The sequence below is a fragment of the Miniopterus natalensis genome, chromosome 21, assembly GCF_054644295.1.
Source record: "Miniopterus natalensis isolate mMinNat1 chromosome 21, mMinNat1.hap1, whole genome shotgun sequence".
In the NCBI taxonomy this organism is placed as follows: Eukaryota; Metazoa; Chordata; class Mammalia; order Chiroptera; family Miniopteridae; genus Miniopterus; species Miniopterus natalensis.
The window spans coordinates 8,618,149-8,630,337 of NC_142101.1; the positions used below are offsets into that span (position 1 = coordinate 8,618,149).

Here is a 12,189-nt window from a genome sequence, read left to right on the forward strand (position 1 = left end):
AAGTTGGCAAACTAGGCCAGCTGCTAACGGCCTACCTCTGCAAATAAGGTTTTCAGAGCTCCGATGAGTGTGAGAAAAGAGAGAGGCAGGATCGTGCATTTGAAATTTTGATATATTGCTCATCATGCATTTTTTCCATTCATTTTTTTTTAATTGTATTAAAATATTACTCTTGATTATTGAGGGTTTTTTCCTTCTTCTTCTTCTCGGGATCCATAAATCTTGCAATTGAAGCAAGTGCCTCTCACTAGCCTCAAAATACTTACCAGCCAAAAAAGCTCCCCGCCGTCCTCAGCCTGGACGCGTAAGAGCCAGGCCGGTCCCCCATCCCTCCGCGCACAGAGGCCCCCCACGAGGTCGCGTGGGTGCCAGTGGGTCCCGGGGCCTCGCCTCCAGTTTTCCGGGCACGTGTGCTAACATACAAGGCGCTCTGCGGGGACCCCGCTCTTTGCACCTGGACGGCCCGGCCGCCTCCGCTTTTGCACCGGGGCTCACGTCTTCCCCAGAGTCACCCAAGCGTCGCTCTCCGCCAGCCACAGCGCCTGGGAGAGCCGAGCGGGCCCGCGGCGCCGGTCCTTGCAGCTGCGCCCCCGCGCTCGGCGGCGGGACGCGGGGAGATGGGACCCGCCCCTGCCCGAGTCTCCGCGGCCCCGCCCCCGGCCCCGCCCCCGCTCCGCTCGCGGCGCCGGCGCCTAGTATCGTGTTATCGCGTCTGCGCGCTCAGCGTAGTCCGCCGCGTGAGAAACGGCTCGCGCCGCTCCCAGGTTCTGACCCGCGGGGACTGAAAAAGCGTGAAAAAGCTCCCGGCGCGCCAGTGCGCAGGCGCAGCGGTGCTCCCCGCGTCCCTCCGCCGGGTCCCTGACGGCGCGGGTGGAGCGCCCGGCGCTCGCCTGCCCAGTGGGGGGCGCCAGCAGGAGGGCGCCCGAGGCCAGAGTGGGCGCTCCGGAGGGCGTGGTGCGGCCGGAGGGGCGCGGCCCGGGGCAGGCGCGTGGAGCGCCGGCCTGATGAAGTGGGTGACGGCGGGTGACAGCGGGCGGGGCGGCGGGCGGCGCCGAGTGCACGCCCTCCGCTCGGCCGGGCCGGGAGGGTCCTGGGGCTCGGTGCGCGCCGGGCCGGGCGGCTGAGACACTCGGCTGCGACGCGGCGCCATGCGCGGGGCCCCGGCCTGGCCCCTGCGGCTGCTCGTGAGGCGGGGCCCGCTCGCCTGCGCGTGGACTCCGGCCGCCCGCGCCCCAGTGTCCCGGCCGCAGCCAACCGGCCTGGGGCCACCTCGGCTTTGGGGCGCGGGGCTCCTCGGGGATGCGGCGGCCGCGCGACTCCCACGCCGCTGGACCAGCAGCTGCCCGGGCGGCGGCCCCGGCGGCGGCGGCGCGGGCCTCGCGCGGCTCCTGGGGCTGTGCGCGCGACCCCCCGGCGCCCCCCGGCTCCCGCGCGCCGTGTTCCCGGGCGGCCCCGCCGCAGCCGCCCGCGCGGGGGGCGAGGCCTGGCGGCGCGGGCCGGCGGTGCCTGCGGCCGCGGCGACGCCTGAGGACGACCCGCGGCTGCGCCCCGCGGCGGCCGGGCGCTCGGAGGCCCAGAAGCTCCTGGGGCTGGCGTACCCCGAGCGCCGGCGGCTGGCAGGTAGGGCCCCCGCCCTCCTCCGTCCCCTCCCCGGCCAGCACCCCCGCAGAGCGCGCGGCCCCGGGCCCCGGGCGGCCGGGCACCTGCCTGAAGACCCGTTTTGCGCCGTTGCGTTAGCGTGACACGCGTTGTCCGAGGGGAACGGGGTCTCCTTGGCAGTGCGGGTCTGTTCCTCTTTGGCTCCGCCGGCGTGCTCAGAATCCGCGGGGTTTTGTTTTGGTTTTGCGTTTCTTATTGTTAGAAACCAGCCCTAGTCAAGCACGCCTCTTCCGTGTTACTCTGTAAGACATTGTTTCTTTCCTTTAGACAAGTGTGTTAGGCAGGCGGGCAGCGTTGCCCTGTGAGGCAGGGAAAGTAAACGCTTTTAGAAACAAAATCCAGGCAAACAGAGACGATTTGCCGAAACTCCTCCTTTTTAGGCATAATTAGAGAAATGTTTAAGTGTAGAGTTTTTCGGGGTCCCTCTAAATCTTGATTTCTTTCATTGTGCGCCCAGGCCCTGGGGCTCCTTTGGTGAGCAGAAAGGAAACTGCCCCTGCGGGGGGCTTCCAGCAGAGGGGGGTGCGGTGGGGTGGGGGTGGGGGGAGGCACATGAATGAAATGATCGTGTGGTTAGAGAGAGGCACAGGCGCGTCTGTGATGAAGGCTTGGAAAGGGGCCCGTGGGCCCCCCCTGCAGCACCTGAACCCGGTGAGCGTGCACGGTCTGTGCTGCAGAACCACGGCCTCAGACAGGACGCTCCTGCACGCGGGAGCCTGTCACCTCTCGGTCACTGCTGAAGCTCAGGGGCGTTCTTGGTGTCACGGAAGCATAAAGAGAATTATTTCGTCGCTTGGTTGTATGTAGATTTTGATGGAAATAAAGATCCTGTTTTCTTCTTAAAGGAAAGTTTTGAAAGTAGGCGCCCTCCGGGACTGAGCTGCTGGAGAGCGCCGCCGTGTGTGGTTCCAGTTCCCGTCTCTGGTTCTCCGCGTGTGCGGCACAGAGCAGGGGCCCCAGTGCCTTAGATGGAGGGGCTGGTGATGCTACGAGCAGGCCCAGGCTGAGGCCTAAATTTAGAGACCCTGAGCTCTGCTCTGCAGGGTGTACAGGAAGGTTCTTAGGTGGGAGGCTTTTCTGGCGCCTGCATATGCTCGGCCCTCCTGGGCAGCCCAGCCCGGCCTCTCTCCTGACTGTCGTCTCTGTACCCTTGTTCCATGTTCCCACATGCTCTGCAGTGCTGGTGTATTGGGAAGACAGCCTTAAATAAGGCAAGGGCTATGCCTCCTTTTATTTTAAGAAGGGGAGCTATTTTGATATGCCGCACTGAATAATTGTTAACGTAAAATTTTAGGAAATAAGTCTGGGGTTGTACGATAACTTTTTAAAACTTTTAAAACAGATAATTAAATACAGGGTGTCCCCAAAAATATATATACACACACTTTAACAGCTGATAGCTCAGTTTTGAAAATGGAATGTATTTTCATAAACTCTTCCTTTATAATTATTCAAAGTGTGTGTATACATTTTTTTGGGACACCCTATACATATTGTATCTTATGAAGGAATCTGCCAAAAAGCCCTTATTAGGACATATGTTTTCCTCATAAGTCATTATATAGGATATATTGAAGCCAATCTGGATGTTGGCATTGGTGGGATTAAGAGGAAGTGAGGGGTCATCATACATTTGTAACTTACCGTCATAAGAACAGCCCCAGATGTTGGCACATCTCTTTAAAGTGCTGGAGATAAAGAGCAGTTGTGTGTGTGCGCCTATTTTTAATCAAGAGACCAAAGAAAGCTGAGTTGAAGAGAAGGAACTCCAATGTTAATTTGTTAATTTTTAGAAAAACAAATACAAAAATCTTTTTCAAACATTCAGCTATGCACTTGAACAACAATATTTTCAACTGTTGGCAGCAGTTTGTGAATATGCCACCTGAACTGTGTGACCAGGAAACTTTGATCTTAAGAAATTTGTATCAGGAACTTAAAAACAGGGCCTCCTGTCTGAAATGTTTACGGATGTGTGCGGAGAAGGGTTAGCATTATTTCCATTCCCAGCCCCTTGCCCCTCCTTCCCACACCACACTGAGTGTAGGAATTTGCAGCTATCTTTCTGCAGCTGTGACCTACACAGTTGCTCTCTCCAGTCTTTTTCCACTGATAATTCTTCATCTTATCACTTAACCAAAGGAGTCTTAAAATATGCAGGGGCTCCCCAGGAACCCCATGTGGACTGATGGGATAAGGAGTGATTGGTCAGAGCCCTCTTGCTGCACCTAGCAGATAGAAGAGGCCGCTAGGTCTCTAGCCATCCCAGCGAGTCGACTAGGCAGGAGGAAAGAGCATACATCAAGTTGGACCGTCGGAGTGAGCTGTGAGATTATAGTGGTGCTGCCAGCCTAGCAGTCCTTTGTGTGGTGGGCCTCTGTGCACAGAGGCAGCTTCCCTCCCCCACACTCCCCAGGCTGGACCTAGTCAAACTGTAAAGGTGCACATCCATCACACACACACACCCTCCCCTCCCCTGGCATGTTCATTTCAGGCCTCTGTGGAGGGTCTGGGAGGGCGCCTCTAACTTAAATTCCTGATAAGGTTTTGTGTGGCTTTAGATTAGGACTATTCTTAGAACCTGATGGCCTCCAGGAGCTTTTGCTGAATTTGTAATGTTTTATGAAGACACACCATGAATTGACCAAAATAAATAGAGTATAAACCGGTGGATGCAGTGAGCAAGGAGACAAGGTGTAGTACTTAGAGCCACCGTCTCCTGAAGCCCATGTCCGGGCAGAGGTTCTGACCCAGACAGTGAGTCTGAACCTTTGACGTGGGGACTGACTGCTCCAGAAAGCCAGGGATGTTTGCTTGCTATGGAAATGCCATATTTCAAAGAAAACATTAACATTCTGTTATCTTGATTGATTAATATTTTGGATATATTGGGTCAAATCGAATATTACTAAAATTAATTTTACCTGTTCCTTTTACTATTTTTAATGTGACAACTAGAAAACCATGATATGCCTACAGGACAGCAAGTGCTAGAGCCAAAGGCAGGCCTTCCTGTTGTTAATATGGCACAAGTGCCTAACTCTTTATCACATGCTCACAGTTTGGCCTTGCACCAGACCTGCCAGGGCTCAGATCTTTGTTCTGCAGATCACTCCACGAACCTGAGAAGTTTCCTGAACTCTCTGCTTCCTGCTAGTCTGTCAGCCCCTTATGTCTTCACTTCCTTCCCCACCCAGCCTAGATGCCAGGTTCCTTCACTTCAGCCTCTAACGAGCACACCTGCTGTGTTCCTTCGTTCCCTGTAATACCCACCTGTGTCCATAAAAATGCCCCCTAGGCACCTGAAAATTCAACATGACTAAAAACCAAAGTTACCTGAAGCTGCCTTTCCTCCTCTGTCCCTTCTCTCAGGGACTGATAAGCCAGACCCGTGGTCATTCTTGACTCCTTGCAGTGACAGCCGTGATAAATAGCTAATATTCATTGTTTACTAGATACTGGGCTCTGTGCCAGATGCTTTGCATGTGTATTTAGTTTACTGCTCACAACATTTCCATGTGGAGCAATTACTTTTATCACCATTTTACAGATGAAGAAACTGAAGCACAGAGAGGTTGAGGGACTCAAGGTCAGACAGCCAGGTGGCAGAGTTAGGGTGTTGACCCTGTTAGTCCCAACTCCAGAGACAGCCCACCAAATCCAGCATCAGGTCCTGCAGAGTCTAGTTCTTAAAAATATCTCCAGTCTTTGCCACCCTTATCCCCTTTGCCCCACCCTAGTTCGCCCTAGTTGCCCTCTCACCTGTCCGTCCGTTCGTCTGCTGCTGTGCTGGTCTCCAGTCCTCTCCTTTCACTGAATGCACCCTGAGTGGATTATTTAAACTCACGTCTGACTGTCACTCCACACCTGAAGCCCTTTGAAGCCTGCCTTGCTGTATAATCTGAACCTGCTACCTCTGCACTTTATTTCCAGTTCTCTTCCCCGTGCACACCGAGGTCCTTGCTGCAGCTGTACCCTGCAGCCTCTCTGCTCCCTGGTCCACCCGAGCCCCAGGCTAGGCTGGTGCTGTTTTCTCTGCTTGGAATGTGGGAAGATGAGGAAAACCAGAATGTGGTTCTGCGTTACACGAACTGGGTGGCCTTGTGCAAGTTCGTCACCTGTCTGTGCTGGAGTTTCCTCTCTGAAAAACCCAGAATGATGGGAAGGTTGTTGGGAGGATTGGAGGAGGCAATGGGTATCCAATGCTTAAGATAGGGCTGGGGACTCCTTAGTGCTGCGTCGTTAGTCCTTGAGTGACAGCGGGTAGCTGTGTCTGTGCAACAGGCAGATGTACAGGTGGTAGGTATGCTTTACAGCTTCCTCCCCCACCCCAAACCTCTGTTCTTCCTCCGGCCGCCTCCCAGAGCCCTTCACCCCAGTCTACATTTTAGGTTTTCTTTCCTCTTTTTTTCACCGAATGCCATGATTTAGTAAAGTGAGGGTAACAGAAAGATAGTTTATCTGTTAAGAGACAGATAACAGAAGTTGCCAAAGCCCCTTCCTTGTAAGATAGAAGCAGGCAAGAGGCTTAACCGTGGAGAAAAGGTGGAGGAGAATTTCAGGGCTGCAGGATGCTCATCACGTCGAGTTTAGGGAGAAATCTGAAATAGTTATGATGCAAGTCTAAATTATTCATTAATGCCAAAGACAGTAATATGTAATAAACCTTCGGTTAACAGGATCCACCAAAAGCTGAACAAATCTTCTGTTTTACCTTTGTCTACATTCAGCTTGTAGGAGAAAAGAGGCAAATGGCAATAAAACAAGCCTGTAATCTTTTTTTTTTTTTAATTAAATGAAAAAAAGTGAGGGGATATCCTGGAATGAGTTTGGAAGTAGCTAAATTCCTTCCTCGTTGTAATTATTATCATTACCATGTAAGAACCAGTGTTCAGAATCAAAATCAGGACATTTCCTTCATGAAACACAGCACCTGCTTTTGGAATCATAACTTTGAACTAGAGGATGGACCTTTACATTATACTTTTGGGAGTATTTGCCAAGGCAAAAGAACAGACTAGAAAGGTTAATGACCAGTGAAAGATGAAACCCGAGGCTTTCAGATTAACCCCTAGTTCACTAGGACACCTGTTTCTGGAGCATGCCCGTTCTTGGTGAGTGTGTCTGCAGAACCCCAAGTTAGACAGCCTCTCTGCCCTTTGGGCTTTCAGGCCTTCTTGGCATTTGAAAGCAAGACCCGGCTCTTAAAAATAAAATGAAATGGCCCTTGGCCCGGTTCACGTTATTTAAATTGTGATTATGGGATTATAAGCCAGTCCCGTGGACTTTCCAGCTCTGTGCAAAGGAGTCATTTCCACGTGTACTTTCTGAGCCACCAGAACTTACATTCCTGCTTAGGCTGTTGAAGAACTTCTCTCTGATTTTTATGCCTCCTTTGTCAAAGTTCAGTTTATTTATTCGTTTATTCAACAGATATTTACTGAGCTTTTACCATGTGCCCTTGCCTGTAGGCAGTGGGGTTACAACAGTAAACAAAACAGACACAAGTATTTTAGGTCCTGTTGGAGAGATAGACAGTAAACAAGCGAGACATTTCGAATGCCTAGAGGTGGGAAGCGCCAGGAGTGAGGCAGGCAGTGTTGGGCATTTGTGGGGGTTTTGGGTTTTTTTTAAATATATCTTTATTGATTTCAGAAAGGGGAAGGGAGAGAGAGTGAGAAACATCAATGATGAGAGAGTCGCCATTGAACCACTGCCTCCTGCACACCCCGAGCTGGGGATCATGCCCGCAACCCAGGCATGTGCCCTGACCGGGAATTAAACCACAATCTCCTGGATCTTAGGTCAATGTTCAGCTGTTGAGCCACACCCGGCCGGGCAGGCATTTGTGTTTTAATAAGGTCATCAGAGCAGGTCCTTCTGAGAACAGGACATAGGCCATCTCAAGGAGGAGAGAGAGCGATGGTGTGAAATGTTCTCTATTTAAAAGTTTCGCATTTCACCTAGAGCCCCATTCACCTACTAAATAACCAGTTGGCACAGAGTTTACAGTCTTTTTATTAAAGTTACATAAAACTAATACCTCAAACTCAAGTGTTAGCGTTAGGCAAAACAAATAGAGAAGCAACAACTGTTTGCAGGGTGCTGGGAACTCCCATCTCTGGGGACTCAATCCATGTTGTGCTCCCTTAAACTCACCCACCACTGACTCTCTAGTGGTGGCACTAATGGAGTTCCTAATAGGACCAAACTCAAAAGGCACACAGTGGCACATACCCTGCCCCCGTCACCCAGTACCACTCTTCAGAAGGAACCTGCGTTACCTGCTTCTTGCTGCTCTCCCGAGATGTTGTGTGTGTGTTTAGACTGAGAAAACCAAGCAAAAAAGCCCCTCAAACGTAAACTTATGTGTGCTGGACTTTTTCCAGTCACAGTCTGTCTTGGTGGATCGCTCATGTCAGTGCCTATAGAGTTATCTTATTTCTCTTTAATGCCTGCATAATGTTCATAAAATAAATGCTCCACGGTTGACTTAACTTACTTTCCATTGATGTCTGTTTAGGATATTTTGAATCTTTTGCTGGGATAAGCAATACTGTAATGAAAATCCTTGAATGTACGATTTTGCTTACACTCAGTAGTGTATAAGTTAGATTCATAGAGGTGGACTTGCTAGATCAAAGGGAACGATTATTCACGTTTTGATCGTGATGACCAGATGGCTACCTGTTGCAATGGTACCATTTACACTCCCACTAACAGTGTAAGTGCCTCTTCCCACAGCTTCACCAACACAGTGTGTTATCCAACTCTGATCTTTATCAACCCAGTAAATGAAACATGCTCTATCTTTGTAGTTTAGTTGTGTTCCTCTTGTTATGATTGCAATTATCTGTGATATTTTCCTTTTTTCATAAGACTCTATCCCCTTTGTCTGTATTTTAGGTGTGCTGACAATTATGTTTTTATTTTCATATCAGGCTGACATTCCGGTGTTTTATTCCCCAAAGCAATAATATTAAGAAAGGACATATCTGGGGGTTGGTGGGTGAGTGGGTGGGTGGGGAGAGGTTAACCAAAGAATTTATATGCATATATGCATAACCCAAGGACACAGACAATAGTGTGGTGAAGGACTGGGGAGGGGAGTGGGTGCGGGGTGGAAGGGGTCAATGGCAGGAAGAGGGACATCTGGGATATTTTGAACAGTAAAAAAAAAAAAAAAAAAGACATATCACATGTGTAATGAATTCCTGTTTCTGCTTTCCAACATTGACTTAAAGTGTTTTGAAATACTAGATGTAATCAAGAGCTTTACCTGCTCTTGATTTGATCTGTAAGCTGAGATACAGTCAGATGCCAAGGAATAACAATGTATAGCATGAATGTAGAAAAAAATATCTGAGATGAGCACCCAGATCAAGAGTCAGGAAGGGCCCTGGCCAGTGAGGCTCAGTTGGTGGAGCATCATCCTGTGCACCGAAAGGTCGCTGGCTGGATTCCCAGTCAGGGCACATGCCCAGGTCGTAGGTTCAGTCCCGGTCGGGGTGCAAGTAGGAGGCAGCCGATTGATGTTTCTCTCTCTCCCTCTCCCTTCCTCTCTCTCTAAAATCAATAAAAACATTTTTTTTTTTTTTTTAAAGAAAAGAGGCAGGAAGGAAGGCCAGACAGATTTTTGTCGTTAGCTCTGTTACTCCTCGCTAGGGGCAGATGGTCAGGTCAGGGTAACACAAGACAGTTTGGGTATTAGATATGATCAGTCCCTCCCCACGGTCAGTGTACTTGCTCTGGCCCTAGAACCCGTTTGGTTTTTCCCTTTAGTCGGGTCTGGGAGCCAAGGGAGGAAGTCACATCACCCTGCCCCTTTGCTAAAGAGCCAGTGACCCTGAGGGCTGCCTGTGTTTTCTAGCCGCAGTTGGGTTCCTAGCCGTGTCCAGTGTCATCACCATGTCGGCTCCCTTCTTCCTGGGGAAGATCATCGACGTCATTTACACAAACCCCGCCGTGGACCAGAGCAGCAGCCTAACCCGCCTCTGCCTGGGACTCAGCGGCGTGTTCCTGTGTGGCGCTGCGGCCAACGCGGTTCGTGTCTACCTCATGCAGACTTCAGGTAGGCACACCCCTCACCCTGGACGAGTGAGTCTCCCAGGAACGTGACGGGGAGCCAGGTGGGTGTCTGTGCTCTGGTCTTTTCCTCTTTTCCCCATCCCACTCAGTGGGGACACTGGCCCGATGTTGGAGCTATGAACTGTCGTAGATCAACTACTGTCTCCTCACTCTTTTTACATGAATTGGAGTTGAGCTGCGAGGGAAGTAGCCCTGTGTGTTTTCTGGGAGGTGTGATTACAAGGCCTTCACGCAGGATGCTGGAGCTGTGGGCCCTTTCGAGAGCTACTCCAGGCTGGTGTTTCCCCTTCAGCAGGAGCTGGGTGGTACCTGGACAGTATGTCTTTGTCAAGGCCTGGTTGCTAACAGGCTGGTGACTACCACAATAATGACAGAGCTGGGACGCCCGACTCCATGTCGGTTGCTTGCCATTTAGCTAATAAAATAAATACTCTGTAGATAATTAACCAGTTGTTGCCATTTGAACAGGAAAGGGTTGCCAAGGAAGGACACAATTAGCTTTTGAACAGTTAATGTAGTAAAACCGCTTTGTAAATAATATTTTTTAAGAACCTCTCAGTCGCGTTATATATGTATTACCAGTGTAGCCTCCTCAGCATCCACAGTCTGCAGTTACTAAGAGGAAATTAATGGTCGTTACTAGCAGCTTCCTGTCCATCTGCCAGCGCTCAGGTGAGCCTGTTCCCAGGGATCAAGAGGGCAGCAGAGGAGCCTCCGAGGCCGCAGCACTGAGAAGAGGTGATGACCTCAGGCCAAGCTGCTGTGAGTTAGGAGCCGGGCCCCTGCTGATCCTGCTCCTGTTTGCTTTGCAGGTCAGCGCATCGTGAATAGGCTGAGAGCTGCCTTATTCTCCTCCGTTCTGAGGCAGGAGGTCGCTTTCTTCGACAAGACTCGCACAGGAGAATTGATTAACCGCCTCTCCTCAGACACTGCGCTCCTGGGGCGCTCAGTGACGGAAAACCTCTCAGATGGGCTCAGGGCGGGGGCCCAGGCTTCTGTCGGTATTGGCATGATGGTATGTCGGCCTGGCTTTCATTGATACCTCTGGTCAGGGCTTGGCCTGCGCAGGCCTCTCTTGCATGGGATGAGCTCCGGGTGGGCTGTTCTTATCACTGTAGCCACTGAGCCAAGAGCTCTGCCCCAGAGGCTGTAGGAACACAGACACTGCCTCTCCCCACGTGGCTCTGGCACCTACATTTCCCCAGAATACAGTCTTATCTGGAGAATGGACCCTCACATTTAGAGAAGATTACATTGTTACCTGGGTTTTTTGAGAATGTGGAAGGCAGAAAGGAGCAACAGGAGCAACAGGTGGAAGGGACCCTCTGGGTGCTGAGCAGTGGGTTAGAGGAAAGACAGCAAGTTACCCCCCTCCCCCAAGGCACGGCCACTGCCCTGCTATCTTGGGAAGCCCAGGGATCACTCCCTGTCCTCTCGCAGGAAAGAAAATCAGTCCCGTCCTCCTGTGCACAGAAGTAGATATGTCCTCTAAGGGGATCTCTCTCCACATCCACAGCCTTTGTTTCTTTCCTAACTGATGGCTTGAGCACCTTCACGTCTGCCTGCCTCCTGTCTCCAAACCACATTTCTCCTCAGACCTGCATTGCTGCTTAGTGGAAATGTGGTGTAAGCCACATATGTAATTTACCATTCTCTAGTGGCCACATTTTATTTTATTTTTTATTTTTAAATATATCTTTATTGATTTCAGAGAGATGGAAGGGAGAGGGGGAGAGAGAGAGAGAGAGAGAGAGAGAGGTAGAAACGTAATGATGAGAGGGTCGTCTTTGGTCAGCTGCCTCCTGCACCCCCCCGACTGGGCATTGAGCCTACAACCCAGGCATGTGCCCTGACGGGGAATCGAACCCCGATCTCCTGGATCCTAGGTCAATGCTCAACTGCTGAGCCACGCCTGGCCGGGCTAGTGGCCACATTTTAAAGATGAGTTTCATTTGAATAATATATTTTGTTATCAGTTCAACATCTAATTAATATAAAATTATTAATCAGATATTTTATATTATTTTTTCATATTAAGATTTCAAAATCCAGTGTGTATTTTATACATCTCAGCCAGGTGCTGAATTTTCATGGGAAAACACTTGGTCTCTATTCAAATTTCATAAACTCTGCAGTTGAAAAGTAGGTTGACAGACCAGGCTTTCTAGGCACACTTAAAACTTTACGAATGACTGGGATAGAAATGGAGCATCATTTTTTAAATTTTAATTTTCAATTAGTTAGAATTAGATAAAATTAAAAATTCAGCTCCTCAGTCACACTGACCACATTTCAGGTGCTCAGCAGCCACGTGAGGCTCACTTCAACCAGTGCAGTCCTAGACCCCCAGAGTTAGAACTGTAGGTACCGTCCCACAGGAGGAAAGGCACGGGCTTTGCCCTCTCCGTGTTCCGTGTCACAGAATGATGTGTTGCCAGAGCG

The 12,189-nt window shown here is 50.6% G+C and overlaps 1 protein-coding gene across 1 annotated transcript in view; it reads left to right on the plus strand.

The window, feature by feature from the left end:
* The first annotated feature begins 1,126 nt into the window (after positions 1 to 1,126).
* Positions 1,127 to 12,189, plus strand: part of ABCB10 (ATP binding cassette subfamily B member 10) — a 28,871-nt gene continuing 17,808 nt past the window's right edge. Inside the window, exons 1-3 of the mRNA XM_087828991.1 lie at positions 1,127 to 1,620; positions 9,530 to 9,730; positions 10,560 to 10,762. Coding sequence (XP_087685117.1) covers positions 1,149 to 1,620; positions 9,530 to 9,730; positions 10,560 to 10,762 — 876 coding nt within the window. The 5' untranslated portion in view covers positions 1,127 to 1,148. The remainder of the gene's footprint in view (positions 1,621 to 9,529; positions 9,731 to 10,559; positions 10,763 to 12,189) is intronic.